This window comes from Seriola dumerili, unplaced genomic scaffold, assembly GCF_002260705.1.
Source record: "Seriola dumerili isolate Sdu_G_001 unplaced genomic scaffold, Sdu_1.0 BDQW01000025.1, whole genome shotgun sequence".
NCBI classification, from domain to species: Eukaryota; Metazoa; Chordata; class Actinopteri; order Carangiformes; family Carangidae; genus Seriola; species Seriola dumerili.
In genome coordinates, this window is record NW_019174280.1 from 16274884 (window position 1) to 16297691 (window position 22808).

Sequence of the window (22808 nt, forward strand, 5' to 3'; positions counted from 1 at the left end):
TCTTATGTTGCCTGACACCGTGGTAGAAAATCTCACTCACATTTTCTTATAATATCTCATAATTTATAGTAAAATAATTTTAGAACACGTTTTTTGTAAATTAACATAGCTATGATTTGACCTTAGATGTGTGCGGCTGTAAAGTTAGTATATTAATGTTTGCCTATTACAGCGGATGCGGTGATGTAATAACTAGGAGTATGTTTAATATTAAACATACATTTATTATTAACCCCTGCTTTCCCCACCGCGGGTCACTTGCAATATTGCCAGACGAGGAATTTTCTTTTAATTTGCACTGTTCCTCTTGTTGTACAGAGCTGCTGTGAAGCTCAGTCCAAATGTCAATGACATGTCATTAGCGTGAGCTCTTATGAGGCTGAATGACAGCACTGGGGGAGGAAAGGCATTGTTTTAGCCACTTCCTGTATAACTCGTTTTTCAGTAGCATGTTTAGCCGACTGTGTGGCTGCACGTCAGGGGATTCACCCTTCATGTGTGTGGCTATGTAGAGAATATTTTAGTCAAAGCAGATTTGAAAGGAATCATGTCAAGTATAATTAAAAAGTAGAATATTAAAACCCAACAGTCATATTCAGTTATTGGTATATTTTGTCACTGCTGGACGTCTTTTGGGCAATTTTGACCAGGTCAGCAGTTCTGCAGAGTGGCAGCAGGGCTACTGTTTTTACAGTGTTTTAATATGTGGTTTTGTTAAAGGAAGGAAGAGCTGCTCACCTTTGACATCTGTCTCTATTTATGGGTGCTGACGAATTCCCCTCGGTGAGGTGTGCCACAGATAATCACTCATTCGCTGTGATGGTGTCAGAAAGCTCAGAGCTCTATTTTAGTGCAAAGATGCAATTCAGCTTCACACCTCGTCTGAAATCTGAGCAGCGGGCCACGGACTAATTTGGCTGAAATTTGGTTCAAGTGTCCACGACCGTGTCTGTCAAAGACACACAGTCACAGTGTGTTCGACAGGTTCTATGGAAATGCTGAGTGACTGCAGTGAGCTCACTCTCACGGCGAGTGTGAGGCCTGGTGTGGCCCCTGTGGTCAGCCAGCGCTGATCATAGCTTTAGTTCCTGTCATGCCGCTCTCAAAGAAAAACGCCTGCCACTCCCCAACACACCCTCGTACAGTTTCACTTCCATATGCAGCTTCGTCTGCTCGTTTCTTTTTGCCTTGAGCTGCAATTCGAAAAATCACAGCCACCGTGGTTTGCATTAGACGTAGTGGCTACTTATATCTGTCATCGGTGCGTTTGCCTCGTCCGGACCCTGTTAGCCAATCTTATGTGTTAATGTGGCGTTGACAAGCTTTTAAAGCTTTTAAAATGGTTTGGATTGGTTAAAAGCTGGAGAAGGATTAAAAAGAAACCATGGCAACAGTTTAAAAAAGTCTTGAACTGAATCCAAGTCCAAGTTATGTGGCCGACAGGTGCCAGGAGCAAAATATGAAACTAGTTCACTTAGACACCCAACCCACATGTCAAAACCACACTCAAAAAAAAAAAAAATTAGCTGCAAAGTCAAGCGAGGGAACATGCTGCACGATGGCTTTTCTTGTTAGCTGTACTGTTCTGCTTTTGTAAACTCCCTTTAGTCCACTGCAGTCACAATGAATGTGTGGTCTGACAGCTATAGACCAGTTTCCTTTGGGACCAGCAATAAACCAATAGACCCCCCCCCCTCCTCCTCTGACACACTCCTTCATCTTTGTACCGGTAGGTCCCTATTTGGGGCCCGACTGGGTGAACCCCTCCCTTCCCCTCCTCAGCCGCTGGAGGACTCCACGTTACTCAGCCCAGAGGATGCAGTGAGTAATGCTGTTTCAGCCCAGTGGCATTCCTCTCACTCACCACAGGGCCCGAGCTCCCCTAAACCGAGACAGGAAACTTTCACTCTCTTGACAGATGAGTGTGAGGCACGATTGTGCAGACTGAAGTCACGCTAACTGACTTTTGCCCCTTCAACCGGTGACACGGAATCTGTAAAGATTTAGTCTCTTCAACCCGACTGCAAATGTTTCACTTAGTTTACAGTTTTTTTAATCATTGCCAGGATATAGTTAGACTTGTGCTTCTGCTTATAACAGCTCATAAAAAGCTGCCCTCAAGGAGTTTGGCCTCCAGATTTGACATATATGGGATTATTTTCTTCCAAGGTCGGATACAGTCACTAAGAGATTTTGCAAACAGCCCACAGCTCTGCATGGTTTGAAAAGTCTTAAAAAGGTTTGAATTGATCTTATATTCAACTTGGTGACCCCTGCAGAAACCCTGAGTTTTGCATGGGAGTGTTCTGCTCTCAGTAATCTTACCTAGAAGGAATATCTGAGGTGTTAATAGCTCTTGACGTACATTGGAGCAAACTAGCAACCCATTAAAGTCGAGGCAGCCTGCCAAACCAGCCTGCTGCGATGTCAGTTTACTGAACCTGTGTCCCCAGATTCAGATTTAATCCTCCTCTAATGAACTGTATTATTTTCAGTATCCTTTGTCAGCGGGGCTTCATAACTTGTACAGCCCATTATTGAAGGTAGTTTATTTATTTGTCAAGTGAAGTGTAATGTTATTGAAGGCTGGAATGCTCACTCAGGAAATTGGTTACCTCTCTCACCGTGCCGGCGTGGTAGCAAGCCTCTCTGCAGCAGCTTATTCGTACTTCGTTTAGGTGTCTGTGTGGTAACCCACACTGTGTCTCTGCCTCCCACTCTGCGGACCCCCAAAGCAAAAAGCGCCCATGAAAAGGCTGATTGTTTTCAGAGGCCTTATGAGTTTCATTACAGGTGAGATGCAGCCTCGAGTGCGCTCTCATTTCAAGCCCCATTCTAGTGCTTGTTGTTGTTGCTCTAAATGCAATCCATCAGAAAAGCCATTCATCTTTACTCCCACAGGTCAGCCTGCCCTGTATTTTGTATCGGCCACTAAGAGAGAGAGAGAGAGAGAGAGAGGGAGAGAGGGGAAGAGGGGGGCGAGTTTGATTTTAATTTCAACCTTGGCTGGAGCTTATCATTGGGAATGGGGCTTGGTCGGAGTGCCAGAGTGTTGACTCACAGTTTATCGAGGAAACTTAGCACCTCACCTGGTGACTGGGTGGGGAATGTGGCAGGGATGCATTCAGAAAGGGCCCGGTACAGAGATTGTCTAACTTAATGGCACACACACACGCGCACACACACACACACGCACACACACACACACACACACACACACACACACACACATGCACACACAAAAAAAAAGATGAATTCCTGCACGATGCTGTTGGAAAATTGCTCTGCGTCTCTGAAGGCCATAAAGAGCCTCTGGTCGTTGAGGTTTCTCTCAGAAGCCAGTGGAAAATGGCAGCTCCTCCTGCAGCACAAGTGATTATTCCAGATCTATAACTGGGTTTTCACTCTCTGCCTCAGCTACACAGTCAAAAATATTGGTCGAAAAAGTCTTAGGGTTGCTGATGTGAAGACATTCTTCTAAGGTTAGATGTTTCCAGTGCGGTTGAAATTAAAACTGCGCTCATAATCTGCCTTTTAGACGTTAATAATAATGAGGAGTTTTGCCAGAAAGTAACTGGCCTTGTAAGCTGGAGCAGACACCCACCCCTCGCCCTCGCCTCCAGTCTTCTCAGTGTGTTCCTGGAGTCAGGGACAGGATGCTAGTCATTCAGCATGCAGTGTCACTCCCCCTCACTGGACAAACAATAGGACCACTTTGTTCAAGACCTGTTTGCAACAGACAGAGAAATGACGTGTTTTACTTTAAATGTAAAAGTAAATTTAGCATCATGTTACTGGGAAACAATTAACCAATTAATTTAAGAAATAATGAGCAGATTTCTGGTCAAATTTGGTCAAAAGTAGTGAAAATCCTGCATCTCTCTTAAAAAACATGCAGCAAAGTGCCGCAGGTCGGATTCGAACCCATGGCCGCTGCGGTTAGAACTAATCCTATGAAGTTGTGATTAACATTTTCACTGTTTCGTAGACCAAACTGTGAATGGATTCAATCCAAAAACTAAACTGCAGATTAATTGATGATGAAAATACTCTTTTGTTTTTTATTCAGGTGGTGAAAACCATTGGCTTACGTGAGGTCTGGTACTTCGGACTGCAGTATATGGACGGCAAAGGTTACTACACTTGGCTGAAACTGGACAAAAAGGTAAGATCAAGCTGAAATCAAACAAAGTATGTTGTTTGATTTTTGTCTCATATTAATCCTCCAGTCTTTTCAATGCTCAAATTGTTAAGGCGGGTGGGCCATTAGGCTTTTTCCAGTATGTTGTAATACCCCGTCATGAATCAGCCATGATACTGTTAAAAAAATGATACCTCATGATGTTATTTGTACTTTGAAGCTAGTTACTTAACATCATTTGTTTTCAAAGTTATTGATGTCATTTTTCCCTTTTTTATAAAGTGATATTCCACTCTCGTTACATATCATTATACCCTCCGCCTGCATACCTACTAGCTCATTTTCTTCAGTAGATTAAGTCCCAACAACGCAGCTTTTGCAACACCGCTCTCTATGGAGTACTATGGAGTAATAGAGAAAGAATGCATTCTTCTAAAGGGACGATACAATCAGACCTCCAGTGTTTGCCTTTAAGTCAATCAGTAGCCACCATATTACAGTATGTACATATTCACATGCTGTATTGAGGTTCCACTTCGGACATGGCAGCTGATTTTGAATCCCTGCTCTGGTTTGTGTCTGTGCTGTTGAGGGGTTAGAGCTCTTTATGTAATCAGCTGGAGGTGGATCATTGGACAAGAGCGTGACCTCTTTGTGAACCATAACTGCTTCTGCTCTTCTGTGTTTTCCCTGAGTAAACACAGGTTAGCTGGACTTCACTAACTGTTAGTCCGGAGTTAGTCATAATCTAACTAGTTCAAACTGTGACAAGAAAAGCAAAGAAGAATAAAGTCTAATAGGAAATAGGAAGAATTCCAGATGTTTAAGGCTGTTTTGGTAGCACAGTTTCTATATGTTCAGCTTTTTAGACCAGTTGGCTCTGTACTAGTGATCTCTTAAAGGGGAACAGGTTTTGTAGAAATAAAGCCTGTTGTGTTCATGTGATGTCACGGGAGTCGGTGTCAGTTTGGGCTGAAGACTACAAGTTTGAAAATGAAAAAAAGAAAAAAGAAAATAGAAAAAAGTAAAGTTACTAGACCTCTGCAGCTCAGCATAACACCTGAATCTCCAGCCAAACTGTCAGTGGTAGAGTTGCATTGTGGGTAATGTAGGTGAAGGTTTTGACAAAAAAAAAAAACAATTTTTAAAGACAATGTTACAGGACTGCAAGGCAAAATCCCTGCAGCATTTTAAAAAGTATACACCTGACTCTACTGTCTCTAATGTGTAATACTGCAGCATTAACCACAGACTGTAAATAATCTAGTGAATAGATTGAGACTATTTCCATCTAATGGGGCTAAAGAGACATTTTCTGCTGAATGCCTTCCTGAGTGAAACAAATGTAGGGAACCACGTCACTCTATCTAGAGAAACTTCCAAATTTGGCCCCTTTGCATTTTCTAATAATAAACGAGGGTCACAGTGCGAGAGAAAAGGTTATGCTTGCCTCAGTCAGCAGCAGTAAACTGTACACTGTGTGCTGACACTGCGCTGCAGCTCATCAGCACAATGCAAAGCTCAAACTGGAATATTCCCGGTCGTGCACAGCCCCATTCTCTCTATCAAGACCGCTTGGTTCCTGCTTTGAAATTAGAGGAAGAGGCACATTGTGTAAACACATACTGTAGCTGGGAGTTATTAAAGTGTATTTCCATTGAGCGAGAATTGTAGATCCCCTTTTGGAAAGGGAAGGGCGCCCGTGAAACTGCAGAACTTATTGTTTCCTACTCGTAAAGTGTTGACAGACAGTATTTATGCTGCGGATGGTGATTCTTTAGTAGCCAATAATACAGTACACAGGTTTATATAGAGGACATTATTTATACTTATCTACTCCAGTAATTGTATTTTACAGCACGATGACTCTCTGTGTGATCCAGACCTTCAGTTTGACATTAATAGAATAGTTTGACAGTAGTAGCTGGCTATCTTAGCTTAGCATAAAGACTGGAAACAGGAGGAAACAGCTAGCTTGGCTCTGTCCAGTGGTAACAGTTGCCAAACATCTGAGGGTTTAAGATCATTGCTCCTGGCCAAGAAATAGTCCGCCACATAACCACCTGATACGGCGACTTTTTTGCTGATTTAAAAAAAACGAGATATAACATGTATAATGCTAGGCTAGCTGTTTTCCCCTGACTTTATGTTAAGCTAAGCTAACTGCAGCTATATATTCACCATATAAGCATGAGAGAGGTGTCGATCTTCTCATCTAACTCTCTGCGAGAAATCAGTCTATATTTGATGTCTATGTATTCCTTTAATGCTGACATAACTTTGTAATATCGTATGTGACTGAATTATGTTTTATGTATTAATTCATCCCCAGGTGTCGTCCCAGGACGTGAAGAAAGAGAACCCACTCCAGTTTAAGTTTCGGGCCAAGTTCTTCCCAGAGGATGTGGCAGAGGAGCTGATCCAGGACATCACCCAGAAGCTCTTCTTCCTGCAGGTGAAGGAGGGCATCCTGAGCGACGAGGTCTACTGTCCACCAGAGACCGCCGTGCTGCTCGCCTCCTACTCTGTCCAGGCCAAGTTCGGGGACTACAACAAAGAGGTCCACCGGCCCGGATACCTGCTGTCCGAACGACTGCTGCCACACAGGTGCAGGAAAATGAATCACATGTTGTTGTGTTAACATCTAGATCAAAAAGCAAAGTGTTATTTAGTAATATATGTATTAGACTGAAGCCACTGGGTGTGGCACTGGCACAAATCATTTTGTGACATAAGGTGGTTTTTGGAAATTTGTCGCATAGAAAACCACCATCTTCACCCTCCAGAAACAAATTATGAGGTTTATTTAAGTTTATGTACCAATTATGATATCCAGAAAATAATAATTTGTTTTATGTGCAATCTTTTCAGATTATTTCTTTTCAAGGCACTGATACATACACATGTTCAATTTTAAAAGAGAACGGGAGAGAGAGAACAAAGATAACGGAGTAGCTCGCTGGTTGCTCCACAGCATTCAAGAAGGAGATCAAAGCTTCATTACATCATTGATCAGAGCAACGAATACAAAGTTGAATCAAGTTTTCATCAAGTAGTTAAATCAAGTATTGGAGGCGTCGTTTTGGGATTGTCATAGTTGAAATCCGGTTTAATAAATAAGATACGATTTGGAAGCATTTCTTCATCATAGCTGGGTGTGTCAGGGACTGGTATCGGCTCCATTCAGCTGTCATTCATTGAGTTTGGAGAGGAGAGTCTGGATCAGCTTGTCCTGACTGGAAACTATTCTGCCTTGTCAGGAACAAGCAGCGAGTCCACATTTCCGAATGTGTCAAAAATCTGGAGGTCATCGCACTTTCCCATGTGAACTGTGTCTGTCTAGGGGTTGTCACCGTCTGCAGCGCTGTTGTTCTGATCCGTGCAAACTTGAACAAAGAAGCCTAAACAATTCATATAATGTACTGAAGAGGACAGATGTTTGTGTGAGGTTTTATTTTTTTTTTGACTGCCTGTCCCCTTCAAATGGCTGCATCAGTGAGGACATCCTTCATGCTAGCTGTTGGACGCCAGATGCTAATAATCTTAAAATAGAAACCTTTCTCTGCCTTCATGGCATTATTGTCATGTGCATGTAGATGTATCTAAACCAGGCTAGAAAAAGTTTGACACTGAATTCCAGTGCACTGCTGATTTGCCAGTAGCACGCCCCCCTATTGTGCTTTTCCTCCCACTGTGGTGCATGAGAAGAAACCAAAATTCCAAACTAGTGCAGACAAGGAAAACACTACACCTCAGGGAAATGATCACTTTGCCAACATAAAGATGCTTTGCATAATGCGCTTCTATGAAAATAGTCCATATTGTTACTTAACACATCAAAGGTATCCCGATTGTCTTGTCTGTTAGTGGTTTGTAAGGTGGTCTAGCTGATCTTGGCCTCTTTGTCTGTAGAGTCCTGGAGCAGCACAAGTTATCCAGAGAGCAGTGGGAGGAGAGGATTCAGGTGTGGCACGAGGAGCACCGTGGCATGTTGAAGTGAGTGTGTGTTTTTATATAACGTCACTGGTTGCATTAATGCACTACAAAAAAAAACATATGTAAACCACAACTTTGCTTTGATTTCAAGATACTCTTTAATCTATTGATCGTGCCATTTCCTGATCTCTGTTCATCCCTGCAGGGAGGACGCCATGCTGGAGTACCTGAAGATCGCCCAGGACCTGGAAATGTACGGCGTCAACTACTTTGACATCAAGAATAAGAAGGGAACAGAGCTGTGGCTTGGAGTGGACGCCTTGGGACTCAACATTTATGAGAAGGACGACAAGTAAGCATTGTATTGAGACAGACCCTTGAAGCAGACAGCCCTGTTGTCGGTGTCTGTTCTGGCTCTTGTTTTGTGCTTGTTGCTAGCTGCAGCCCTGTGACACAGAGCTAAACCAGCTGGGCCAGGTCCATGTCTGCACTTAATCACTGTTCCTGTTTCTCAGCAGACGGTATGACAGGAATAACAATGAAGGCCAGATGGATACAGAGGAGTGGTAACATTCAAACTCAGCAGTTTGCTTTAATCACTTATGTCTTACATGGAAATCGTCTGTTTTTATCTTGCGGTTTTTAGGATTTTGGACACAGATTTGTCACATAATATGGTTTATGATTTGTGCCCCTGCTTGAAGTGAGTGTGTCACGGCCTCTTGTAGGATATAAAGGGTTTATTTTGTTCACACCTCTACTTCAGTTGGTGCTGTTACTACTCACTGCTGAATGATTAAAAAACCTGAAGCGCATAATATTTATATTACAGACGGTTTACATAAAATCTGAACTGTACTTTTGCAGACCTTAATTTTCCCTTTTTTAATTTTTGACTTATTGCTGATTCCAACCTCAAAAAGAAAGTTAATCACAGTATGGCAAAAAATAAATATTGTTTTGTATTTCTTTGTTTAGGTGATTAGGTTTTTTTTTTTATTTTAGTATTATGGTCAAAGGGAAACCTACTTTTTGAGACCTGGCAGGGTGTTACCAGCGTCCAGCCCAGTCTGGCTTATGATTGCCACTTTGTTTATAGGACAAGACAGTTTGGGAGGTAATCACCCTCTATTTGGTGAAATGAGTTTTGAGCTCTCCTGTGGCTGGTGGCCCGGGCTGTGGGGTTACTGGAGTGAAGTACACTGTGTTAAAGGAACACTTCATCCCAGGTGACTGGCCTTTCAGTCACTGACCCTGTGCTGGAAATCCCTCCAGCTGTCCTCTGGCTGAGTTGTGCTGTCCGCTGCCAGGTTGTCGCTCCTCCCGTATTAAAGTGGCTGCACTGTGTCAGCTTTCATGCCAGCTTCTGTTGAAAGCAGTTTGGTCTACTTTGTCTGCCTTAGTGGAAGAAGTGAGTACAGCTAGTTGGTGGCAGGGTAATGACAAGGTTTAGCAAATCAGCTGCCCCGTGAGGCCTCTAATTGAAGCTTAAATGTAAGATTCTTTGTCTTATATGAGCACAGGAGGTTCTTTTCAAGTCTAAATGATTTAATTACTCTTAACTGCTTTTGTGTGAAAGTTCATCTGGTGACTCATTTGTCCAGATTGTAACTTTACTTTGGTACGAAACCTCCGACAGGACTGGGAAACACACTGTAAAGGAACATACAGGGTTCTTGTGTTTTTGTGTGAGTCTGTCTCTTTATGTGCTCCCTGGGATCAGCAAAGAAATGCCTCTCCTCCACTGTGCCCTCTGCTGTAACCATGACTACGCCGACTGGTTTTTCAAGCTGTGCGGCACCTAAGAATGTGAGGCTAACCTACAACACTGTCTCTCCAATGAGGGCAGCCGGCCCACAATGCAGTAGTGCAGTCGAGGCTTCGCCAAGGCGCAGTCTGGTGCTGGTTTAACTCCTTGTGCTCTGCTGCTCCTCTAACCACAGCGCTGCTCATTTTCTAGGACAAAGTTTCTGGAGATTTTCTTGAGCCCAGATTTTTGTTCTTAGCAACCGTTGTCAAACACACGTGTTTTTTGACACAGTGTTTTACAGCAGAAACAATTAGCTGAGTAATAATTCAATTCAATCATAATTCAACAAAACATATTAACAACTAACTCAATCGCAATTCACTGTTTTTGACTGGTATTTAGCCAGACTGCAACAGTAACTGAACTTGAAAAATAATTTTTCAATTTTACTACTGCATTTTGACATATTGTTTCCACTAGGCATTGCTATCAATTGCTAATATTCCCCACGATACGTTATTCTCATACAGTACATTAGTGAACTTTAACACAGAAAGACTGACGCATAGGAATGAAATCCCGCTACGCTTTACACCAGCCATGGTCTCTACTTTCTAGCCTGGGCTGGAAATTAAGAGCTAGCACGAATCCACTGATTAACGGCAGCTCAATAAACCACAAGACTCGGACAGAAATATTCAATCGTTATGATAACTTCCACATTGTTTTCTCAATTCCACAAGAATGTGTCAGGGTCAGGAACTCAATGAAATTCCAGTCAAGCAGCAACAGTTTCTCGGTAGAGTTTCGCCTCGAGGTGGATGGCTGCTTTTCTAGATTACAACACTATCGGTTTGTCAGTGTTTACAGTACTACTTTGTATTGTGTTGAATGAGACTGGCATCCGTTCAGTTCGCCTGGCACAATAGAACGGTGAGCCACACCCCAGATTCATCCCTCATACTTGAACAGTGGACGTACAGAAATCCATGTTCACAGTCAGACTGAGAGGTTCATTCTCTGAAAATAGATTCAATTTATCGCCACATATGACGAAGAAAAGCAGAAAATCCTCTCGTTTGAGAAGCTGAAACCAGAGACTATTTGGCATTTTTGCTGAAACAATAAATCGATTATCAAAATAGTTGCTGATAATTTTTCTTTTCTTGTCATCGCAGCTCTAAAAAAGTAACAATAATAATAATAAACTTTATTTGTATAGCACCTTTCATGTATACAGTGTAGCTTGAAGTGCTTTACGAGTGTATTAAAAACATTTAAAACTTCAAAATAAAAGCCTGCAAATAACATTTAAATCGAATAAAACAGGGTAGATTGATAAGGATAACATTTTAAATAAAAATAAAAACTAGAGATATAAAGCAAGAACAGATATTATTTAAAAGCACAATTTAAAAGTTGAGTGTTAAGACAAAGAAGAAACACATCCTTAGAAATAGTTTAACTCCTGGTCATTTGATGATCTAAGGCAGTGGAGGGAGAGACAGTCGGCTGAGTGGAGCGAAACCATTTAAAGCTTTATAAACTAGTAATAAAATTTTAAAATCGATATCAAACGAGACAGGAAGCCAATGCAAACATGCTGAAATGGGTGTGAACTCTTTTAAATGTTGGCACCTGCAATTTGTTGAAGCTGAAGTCTGTTGACTGATTGTTTTTTCTTTTCTTTTTTTTTTTTGGAAAGAGCAAGATATGGTCAAACTCTTACAATAATTCTCAAGTGGGGAAAAATGTGCTTTTACTGACAAGTGTGCTTTCCTCAGAATGAATCTGTTTTTCCTCATTACGCAGCTCAGTATCACAGGATAATGTTCGTGTTCATGTGGTCACTTCCTCAGATTGACCCCGAAGATCGGCTTCCCCTGGAGTGAGATCAGAAACATTTCCTTCAACGATAAGAAGTTCATCATCAAGCCCATTGACAAAAAATCTCCGGTGAGTAACAACTCTGAAGCGTCAGATTTGCCCTTCTCTGACATTTCTAAATCTGAAAACGTCCCCCCTTTTCTTTTAAGTGTCTCCTTTTCCATGACAGTCTTTTCCGGTTGAGGAGTCACTGTTCCTCTTTAGGCTGAATTCTGCTCTTTAGAGCTTATTAAGTTGCAGTGTGTGAGTCTATGTTTAAGCTCTCTGCTTCCCTTCTACCGGCAGTATCATTTTTCCCTGTGGTGGAGAGAAGAACCATTAGACATATCCTCAGTCCGATCTAGCATATACATTAGCCAGGGCTAGTTTCCAGGTAGTGCTATTATTGATGGACTCCAAACACACACATAGAGGTGAGCGGTATATCTGGGCCCCTCAGGCTGCTTTAAGTGGATCAGTCTGAGTAGAGGTGTTTCTAGCAGTTATCTGTACTGTATTAAAAGTTTCCCTGCACTTGCTCAGAGTCACTCCTGGAGTCTTTGTCCTTTATCAGCAAAGCACAATGGACATGGAGCAGGAGGTTTATTTAGTTCACTCCTCGCCCTCTTTCTCACTCCTTCTGTTTGTTTCTTCTCCAAATGTCAGGACTTTGTGTTTTATGCTCCGAGACTGCGTATAAACAAGCGCATCCTGCAGCTGTGCATGGGCAACCACGAGCTGTACATGCGCCGCCGCAAGCCCGACACGATTGAGGTGCAGCAGATGAAGGCCCAGGCCCGAGAGGAGAAGCAGCAGAAACAGATGGAGAGGTACGCAGATATCTCCCAAGTGGAGTTCGCTCAGAAAAAAAGTTACAATCACAAAATTATGAATGACAGGGATATAAACCGTTGAAATTATGATCTGAGCCACTTGCTGTTTTCTCAGCCTAAACATGTGGAGGTTTTTGGCTACGACTCGGCAATGTGATTTTATATAATTTAACTTTTTATTATTATTATTATTATTATTTGGTCAATAAAATGCCAGAACATGTAAAGTGAAACTACCATTAATTGGGTAATAATGCAGCATTCCTTTTTGAAGTGTGGGAAATGCACTTCCTGAACTGCCTGAACTGAAAGTGAATGGCTGTTGACCCTGGTCTCAGCTACAGCTGTCCGCCCACTGTCTGTCCCGTACAGCTGTTCAAACATGGTGATGTAACGGCGAGCAGACAACACAGTAAATACCAGTGGGAGAGCCATTAGATCACCAGGCCCCAGCACACAGAGTTAGGGTTCACACACAGTAGCTCTCAGTGGTCAGTGTCTGTGGAACAGGCTGTGTCCAAACACAGTGACAAAAGGGTTTCTAATTGAAATATAAAGAAACTGTCAGGGAGATATCAGCTTGTTGCTGCAGCAAAAGTAATGACAGAAAATGTAGAAAAAATGCACTTAATACAAGACAAGAACTGGATGTGTAGTAAATCAGAGGCAAGGATTTAAATGAATCATGTATTGTATTCGTGTAGCATTTTCATTTTGAACAAGCTCACATCCTCGGTCTAAATGGTTAGACGATTGATGGATTAATCCACATCCACCAAATTATTCAACAACATTTTCAACTCAATAGTTGAGTAATCATTTAAATGATTGGCAGATTAATCAATGATGAACCGATAGTTGCAGTCATTTTTGAGTAAGAATGTTTCCCTGTTGCCGTTGACCAGACTTACATCTTGCAGCTGCAGCTGTATCAGCTGTTGTCATGCCACCTTTTATGGGATCTCGTGATCTTGTAAACGGAGGGTAATCACAGGTAACTGTGTTGCCAAACGCTTGTGAATGTGAAGCAATTTGAAATCACTCGGCCTCACCTGCAAATCATGTGAGATAATTGACATTTGCCCAAAAGTTTAGTAAAACTGTATGTGACCATGACAGATGCAAAGCCAGTGGTACAAGTGGTGTGCTGAGTCTCAGTTTGTGTGTGTGTGTGTCTGTGTGTGTGTGTGTGTGTCTGTGTGTGTCTGTGTCTGTGTGTGTGTCTGTGTGTGTGTGTGCGCGCACATGTGAGCAGCAGGCTCACAGACTGTTGTCTGTCAGAGGTCACTATGTATCAACTGTGTCAGCTCCCTTTGTTGGCTCACCGGCAGCTGTGTGTTATCTGCAGGGCCCAGCTGGAGAATGAGAAGAAGAAGAGAGAGGCCATCGAGAAAGAGAAGGAGCAGATGGAGCGAGAGAAGCAGGATCTGATGATGAGGCTCTACCAGTTTGAGGAGAAGACCAAGAAGGCAGAGAAAGGTGAGGGGGGGGGGCGCTGCATCCAGGGACCTCAGGGACTGTCAGCGGCTCAACCATCACTTCATCCTGAGAATGGAAAAGTGTGTGTGTGTGTGTGCGTGCGTGCTCGTGTGTGTGCGTGTGTGTGCACAATTAGAACATATGCGATGATGCAGGCTACTTGTTTTGTAAACAGGATGATCACAGCTGTCGGTTGACTTTGGCTGTGATGCAGTCTGTATATATGAAACCTCGTCATCAGTATTTTTCTTCATAATATTCTGTTTCTCTTTCGTGTAAAACAGGAAAAAGTGTTGAGGCCTTTCCCGCTTCACTTCTAGTTATACCAGTTTCTGCTGGTGAAATCTTGTCTACAGGCATTTAAGCAGAAAGATGCACTGGTGTGTTTTTTTAACTGATCATCCTCAGGAAGTAGGTCACTTACTGTTGACAAAATTACAGAGAGAAAGTTTTCAGGCTATTAAAGCCCCGCAGTCACTTAATAAAGTGACTGTGGGGCTTTTGCTTTACTACCATGCTCATAAAAGAGTGCGAAATGATTTATAGTGTTTGTCTTTAAAATGCTTTAAATACCAGCTGATTATGGTTTGACAGCCTGAATGATAGAAATAACAGATGGTAGTCAGGGAAAAGAGTTTCATGGCCAGGGTGTGTTGTACTTTCCTGAAACTTTATCTAATCAAACTATCATCTGCTGATTCACTACAGTATCTCTGTTTTCAGTGGAAGCACAACACTCATTGGTATAAATGCTGCTGTGGCCATTTATTAATCAGTATATTTTTCACTATTTTCTGACATTTCATAGACTAAATAATTAATTGATTAATCAAAATAATTATGACATCAATCATAAATGAACATAAGTTGCATCCCTTCTGATCAAACAAATGAAGTAGTTTCAGGTTTTTCTGTGTGCAGCAGCTCAGCAGCCGTCTCATGTGTCTTGTGTATTTTAGATCTGCAGGACCAGCTGCAGAGAGCCATGATGCTGGACCAGGAGCGGAGGAGAGCCGAGGACGAGGCGGCTCGTCTGGAGGCAGAGCGTCAGGCTGCCCTGCTGGCTAAAGAGGAGCTCGCCCGCCATGCTGAGGACCAGAAGAAGAGTCAGGAACAGCTGGTCAGTATTTTAATGACTTAAAACCAGGCTTTGCCGTGACTTTCCTCAATAATTTAAACTTAAACAACACTAAAGAATCTCCAGCAGTCACACAACTGAAAAAGAAAGCTGGACATGAGAAGAAAAATCTTGCAGATTCATCAACTAAATGTCAAGATAAGATAAGATAAATGAAAACCGTCTTTCTCTCCAGGTTTCTCCCGTCACATGTAGCTCTTAATTTGTCAGGTCTGTACCAGGCACATTGCAGGGTGGTGTATTCAGCAGTGCCTGGCTACTGCAGCTCCAGACAAAACCACTTTGTAGCGTCCAGCTGGACCACACCCCGTTACTTCAGACTAACCGCCCCCTCACCCCGAGCTGCTCGGCTGTGGACCACCCACAGGAGTGTGTGTTTTCACTTTAACAGTCCTGACTGAAAGGCTGTGGTTCCCATGACACACTCAGACACTGACTGTCGCACCATTCTTATCGGACAAAACACTTGCTGCTACAACCTTTATATTTAAACCTTACTAAGAAGCTTGTGCAATGGATTAACTTCCACTGACTGTGATGGGAAAAGACGTGAGGGAGTTGTGTCACCAACATGTTTGAAAGCACAAACGGTAACTCATTAACAATGTCCCTGTGTTTTCACTGAGTGACCAGCTGAAGACCTTTCACATTCAGTGTCTTTACAACTCTCTCACTCACACACACACACACACACACACTGAACAACTACAGCAGGTGCACTGTTTAATACTGAGCCTCTGGTTAGTTCAGTCTGGTGAAAGAAAGGCTGTTCACATTGTTGTGGTGGTCAGGAGGGTTGAACCACAACACCCACAGCGGCTGCTCACAGTCGGGTTACGTTTCATTGGAAGCCTCTCCTCAAAGCACTCGCCTCATATTCACATTATTGTGCTTTTTCTGATGGGAATAAAACCCAGAAAGCTTTTTAAAGCCAAAATCACTGTACTATCAAATTTTAAATCATTTAAACCACCAGATTAAAGTGCCACAATTTGAATAGGTTCAATCACCATTGGAAACTACAGTGATTGATTAGCTCAGTTCAGCTTTTTAGATTTTAAAAATCACTTTAAGTCACAATCTTGAATGACAGAAATGTATATAAAAATTAAAATAACACAAATGTGTCATGCATTTTAACATTTGATTTAAATGATGCTTATTTTGAGTTGTTATATACATGTATGTCAACAAGTGGTTACAATAATTGAAATATCTGTGTGTCCATCTTAGCAACACTAGGAGCCCAAACTGCAGCTCCTCATATTCATTTGTGGAAACAGATACGTTGTACGGAAGCCTGTAAGGGACCATAATCAAATGATAACGTAAACTTGAAAATGAACATTTCCACATATGTATGTCTCATTTGAGTAAAAATAAAAATGAAAATGCAATAATCCAATTTGCATTTTCACTTACTCGTACAGGCGTTCTGTGACCATATCAAAATGAAAATGGAAAAGCTGTTTGACATTTAATTTTCAAAGTCATACCCTCTTGCACATTGGACACTATTCAAATATTAATTCAAATTAAAATAACTAAAATGCAATATAAACAATTTAACTAACTTTGACTCTACTTGGCCAAGTTTTCCAGGTGCTTTTCATTCTCTGTCATAAAAGCTCATATCAGATCAGGATCAAGTTTCTAGTAGTTGTCAGTGTTTACATATAAGTCGATGAAAACAATAGTGCAGAATATGATATCGTCAGTGTTTGTTGCACAATTCAGATGTCACTCACCTGCTGAACGAAGCATTTGACACTGCAAATCCGCCATAAATGTGACATTAGCAACACAGACCAAAAGATCGGTCTGCAAAGAAAGAAAAAAATCAAACATTCTTCGCATCTTTATCCACTCGTGTGTATTAAATCTGAGCTCTTTAATAATTGTCTTCTGTTGTTTTGTATCAGGCCGCAGAGCTGGCAGAGCACACAGCCAAGATCACCCTGCTGGAGGAGGCCAAGAGACGCAAGGAGGAGGAGGCCGACACATGGCAGCTCAGGGTGAGAGCTTTAACTGAGGGTAACCTGCAGTGTGCAGTATACTGAGAGTCTTTTCTGTCTGGTGGGGAAATCAGAAATTTCATTTACAGTAGATAAGCACAGAACATTATAACCAGGACTGGAATGAGGTTAGTTTAGATTCTTTCTCCGCTCTCAAACTGTCCAAAAAAAACAAGGCAGTTGTGACTCCATTTGTTTTTGTTGAAGAGTTGTGAGCGCTTGTGATTGTGGCTTTAAAACAAACACAACTCAGATTTTGTACCAGAGTTCAGAGACAAACAAGAGTAAACTGACTGGCTCTCTGTTACTCATCCCACTGTTCTCACCAGGCCAGGGAGGCCCAGGACGATCTGGTCAAGACTAAAGAGGAGCTGCACATGGTGATGACGGCGCCCCCACCGCCTCCCCCTCCTCCCATGTACGACCACCTGGACGACAACAGCGACAGCGAGGAGAACGCCAGCACGCACAGCGCCGACCTGCAGACCGAAGGCATCAATGACCACCGCAATGAGGAGGACCGCCTGACTGAGGCTGAGAAGAACGAGCGCGTCCAGAAACAGCTGAAGGTGAGCACAGTGCAATCCGAGGACCTTCAGAGAACCTTGTGAACCATTGGGAGATATTTAAGCCTGGAAACTACTTGAGGCGGTCTGGGTCCAGTTCTTTAGTCCACATCAGGGGTTGATCAACGGCTTTCACACCAGCTCAAACAAACCAAACTGAATAAGCAAACACACTACACGACTGTGGTTTGTGAACAGTTTAAAACTGCTCTGATCCATTCTCACCATTAATTATGACGGGGCAGGTTGTCTTGCCTCGACTTTGATGTTTTCTGAACTTCCTGCCGTGGACCACAAATTCTTACCTTGACATAATCTTAGGATTTATGCAGTTATACCTGTATTCTTTTCATAAGTGGTGTAAATAATCTCCGCCCCTATGAAAATTCGTACTATATTTACTTTACTTTCTTCCCACAAATGGTGCAGAATTTGTTCAACTCTTTGAGGTCGTACTCTCCGACAATAAAAAGGGCAGTTGACTGAGAAAAAAAAAAAATGCTTTCAACAGATTTTAATTCAAAATCTCATAGAAGCAGCAACTTAAATGTATGTGCTCAAAGTCAAACAGTGGTGAGCGTCACAACTAAAGCAGCAGCAAAAGCTTGAGCAGGGCTGTGGCTGAGTATTTACTGTCCACCATTTTATTTAAGTGTCTAAATTCTGATTGTAAAATTTGTCCACCCTCAAAAATTCCTACGATGGAGTGAAAAAAGCAATGACCACGGCATGTACTCGACTTTCTGCAAACAATCTCACATTTTAAAGATGTAAAAATGACAGCAGTTAATGATCACGCACAATGATAATGATTTACAAGTGTCCAAAATCTCAATTCACTCCTCACTTTAAAGTAAACTATGGTAGGTAGCATAGGGAGAAGTGATTTAAGCCCATGAGACACAGCGGAGGGACGTCACAGTGCCGTGGCGGCACTGCTGAAGGCTGCTTTTATACTCGAATTGTAGAAGCAGCAGTGTTGTTGTTGGTGTTGTTTGTTCTCTCATCTCATGCTTCTCCTCCTCCTCCTCCTCTGCCCTCAGGCCTTGACCTCAGAGCTGGCTCAGGCGCGTGATGAATCCAAGAATACCCAGAACGACCTTCTTCACTGTGAGAACGTCCGGGCCGGCCGAGACAAATACAAAACCCTGCGACAGATCAGGCAGGGCAACACCAAGCAGAGGATCGACGAGTTCGAGGCCTTATAAGAAGCCCTCGGCCCTCGGCCATGTACCCTTTCTGAATGGTCACTACATCTCGCTCCTTGGCTGACACACATTGACACACACCCGATACACTCAAACGACTCACACACACACACAAGTTGCAGACTTAACTGGAGCAGTATAAGCACGGCAGAAGCATCACTTACCTGTGTTATGGGTTTGTCTGGCAGGATGCAGGGCTTTGCGAATCCTTCGAAGAAAACTTAGTGCCAAACCCCCCCCCCCTCTCTTCTTAGTGTTTCAGATCTTATTTGTGTATTTGATTGTGTAATCTGATCAATTCAGACCAAATCATTATTGTTTTTAACCAGAGGTGTGATGAAGTAGTGGGGCTAGCCAAATTTTTATTATTATTTCATGATGTGCACATAGAATATATGTAATCAAAGCCTGGCTTCTTTTTGATGTCTGTCATTTGTTGTGTAGGAAGAAAAGGACAGTTTGTCGTTCATGGCGACCACTCAGAAAGGGGAAAACAGTATAGGCAGAAAAATGTATGTTTGTTTTTGTTTTCCATTATATTTGAACACTTCCATTTATGTTTAATACTGCTATACAGTAGTTTAAATCATGCCTAGTTAGATATTTATACTGTATATGGGACATTTAAAAAAAAAAAAAAAAAAAAAGGGTATTTCATCTTGGTTTGTATATTTTTGCTATTTTGCTATCTACTAATGATAATGAAAACATTTAATATGTTTCAAAGGTTTTATATATTGACCAAAATAATAGCAGTCTTATGTTCCATATGTTTTCCTTTAGATCACTAAATTAAAGAGATTTAATTGTAAATTATTATTTTTTACTGTAGGAAATATCCAGCTGCATGCCATTCAATCAGTTAAGGAGATTGCTATCTATCTAGGTACTTTTGATTAGTTTTTTTTTTGTTTTTGTTTTGTTTTTTTTTTGCCGTGCAGTTCACAGCATGCTGAGGAATGTCTTTATCTTCAGAGCACTGACTGGGACACTTAGGTTTAATATATTTTATTTCTGTCTGTTGTCATGTTGCTGTTGAGTGAGAGATGAGCACATTTTGTGCATTTTTATCCTCCCAAGTGGCCTTTCTCTCTGGCTGAGCCTCTGCAGGGTGCAGTCCCAGACAGTTGGTCTTTACTTCTTAGCCAAGGTGCATAGTCACAAAAAATATGGATGTAACTTTGAAAAACCTCTTTTTTTTTTCTTTTTCTTTTTTTAGTGTTAGACCTCCACTGAGGTTAAATGAGGGTTGAGGTGAACGTTACAAAGCATTTTCATTTCGCAGCTTGGTCACAAAGGACTGACCCAGACAGTTAAACACCAACATCTCAATCTCCTCTCTCTGGACATGGACTAGAGTAGCATCTACTTACACTGTAATGGAAACACACAGCTCTGCTGGCCTTTGTATATGAACAGGATTTTATAATGAGGTGTTCATCATATTGGCAATAAAAAAAAATCTATGATTACACATCATTGTGTATTTTATGTGTTCACAACAACCAATTATGTAGACATCTCTGTCCAATTTGATTTTGATTTAGTTTTTATGGTTTGGGTTAGGCGCCTTAGTGTACAATAACTATGTTTGCTCTTATTCAATGTCATGGCCATGCTGGTGACGTGGCTCTAAGGATGGTGATGTCAGCCTTGAACCTAATATCTCAACTATTGGATGGATCAACATGAACTTCAGTGTCACATATTCTCGTTCCCCTCAGGATGAACTGAAAATTTCAACTTCTCCGATATGAAAAGCATTTATGTAGTATTTATGACTTGCTGTATATTGTATTTAGTACTAATTAGCAAATGCTAACATGCTGAATAAAGGTGATAACAATAGCTACATAAAGATGTTAACATTGTGGAGCGCTCTGGTGTCCAAATGGTTACAGCCATAAAACTGCAATGTCAATGGTTCGATTCTGGCCGTGGACCTTTCTTGCATGTCATACTCCATCTCCCACCCAGTGTTTCCTGTCTTCTTCTTCACTGTTGTCCATCAAATAAGGGCAAACACGCCAAAAAAAAAAAGGCCTCATAAGGGTGCTGCAGTCTTGTTGAGTGAGCTATTCAACATTCAGTACAACTTTCTGATAAGGCAGCATTTATTAAGGACTTGTAAGCTGGAATTAATGCTTTACTACTGAAAATCAATTTATAAAGAGCTTATTGATATTTATAACTATAGATAAATGATGGTTGTTGTTGTCTATTATTGATTTACCATTTACATGTAACTGACTGTTCCTAATGGATTATTACAAATCAATAAACCCATTATTCTTTAATAATGGTTTAATAAAATGTACAAGTGCATACAAGATGACAGAAAGTGAGAAACACTGTCCCCTTTGTTGATGACTTACTAAGATTTATAAATTCAAACCTGATGTCTTGGAGTCTCCCTAATGAATTTGAGCGCTAGCAAAGTGCTATGCTGTAGGTGGATTTTCCCCAACCTGGCAACCAAAAAGTTGCTCAATTATGACAAAGATGACGTTAATAAAGCCATTATTAACAGCTATTAAAACCTCTGTAAATAATGCCTTATGATGAAGGTGGTACCCACCCATCATATATCAAGTCTGGGTATCCACATACTTATGACCAGGTAGTGAATTTGAGAAGATGGACGTTCCAGACTTGAGGAATCTGAATGTTAGAGTGATTCAGTTTGTCAAAGAAATGAATTAAAAACACATTTCTTTACAAATTTACGTAGCCTGTGTTACTGCATGACTCAGTTTATAAAAATACACTCACGTGCCATGTGTAACATACACTGAATTAATCATGACTAGCTGACTGTTATTGCAATAAATAAACAATAAAATAGACGATTAAAGTTGACTTGCGGAGTCTGTCAATGGGCAGAGACGTACAGTGTCGTCACGTTCTCCTGACGATGACTTTAGCCAGAACGGGCACGCGGACGGACGCTTGTCAGTCGTGTCAGTCGTTTGCAACACCGGTTACCATGGAGACCCTGGAGAAGAGTGGGTTAACACAGAATTCCAGGTCAGTGACATCACTGTTCCTTCCACAGGAACATTTTTTTCTTCTTCTTCATGGAGCTGTGAAACCAGAGACTGAGCATGTCTTTCACACGCTGCTCGGACGGAGACAAGAAAGGCTTCATTGTACAGGAGGAAACGCTGGATGGCTCATTCACTGATATAACTCCAACCACTTCCCCTGACAGGCGGGCGTGGCTCCAAATTTCATTTATTAGAAACATGACCTAAGTGTCTTTCCCGATAATTTTATTTGCATGGATGTTTGGCTCCTTGACTCCTCTGATAGAACATCACATTAAAGAGGAAATGGAGTTGAAAGATGCCTTGAAGGCAACAAAATAGTCTGTATTCTGAGTTTAAAACCGAACACAACACAAAAATGTAGTTGAAAGAAGAGGCAGTTAAGTGTTTATTAAAATATTTCTTAGCAATTATAATTTCTACTATGAAGCACTCATAACTGGTGTATGAAAAGTTAATAAATGGTTCACATATCTGTAATTATATTTAAAAGGAACAGTTCAATATTCTGGGAAATAAGCTTATTCCCTTTCTTGTAGAGAATTAGATGACCTCTGATTTATTCTAACATGAAATAAAATAAATAAATTAACATCAAGAAAAATAATATATATATAGGCATGTGTTTATATTGGGCCCATAAAACTTAGGCTCCCCAACTACAGCAACAACTTGCTGACCTCTGCTGTACAGCCAGCAGCTGGTTAGCTAAGCTTAGCATGAAGAAGAGATCAAATGAATAGGTGTACTACTCACAATGTCAAACTATTCCTTTAATGATATATGGTTATACACAATCTTACACTGTGTTATAAAACATTTGATCTAT

General features: G+C 41.4%; 1 protein-coding gene across 2 annotated transcripts in view; it reads left to right on the top strand.

The window, feature by feature from the left end:
- ezr (ezrin) overlaps nucleotides 1-19573 on the top strand; it is a 29070-nt gene extending 9497 nt beyond the window's left edge. For both annotated transcript variants that reach the window (XM_022767604.1, XM_022767596.1), the window contains 11 exons: nucleotides 4070-4165; nucleotides 6474-6748; nucleotides 8054-8137; nucleotides 8283-8429; nucleotides 11687-11783; nucleotides 12360-12523; nucleotides 13875-14005; nucleotides 14965-15125; nucleotides 17066-17158; nucleotides 17488-17727; nucleotides 18768-19573. In XM_022767604.1, coding sequence (XP_022623325.1) covers nucleotides 4070-4165; nucleotides 6474-6748; nucleotides 8054-8137; nucleotides 8283-8429; nucleotides 11687-11783; nucleotides 12360-12523; nucleotides 13875-14005; nucleotides 14965-15125; nucleotides 17066-17158; nucleotides 17488-17727; nucleotides 18768-18932 — 1653 coding nt within the window. In that variant the 3' untranslated portion in view covers nucleotides 18933-19573. The remainder of the gene's footprint in view (nucleotides 1-4069; nucleotides 4166-6473; nucleotides 6749-8053; nucleotides 8138-8282; nucleotides 8430-11686; nucleotides 11784-12359; nucleotides 12524-13874; nucleotides 14006-14964; nucleotides 15126-17065; nucleotides 17159-17487; nucleotides 17728-18767) is intronic.
- The last annotated feature ends 3235 nt before the right edge of the window (nucleotides 19574-22808 follow it).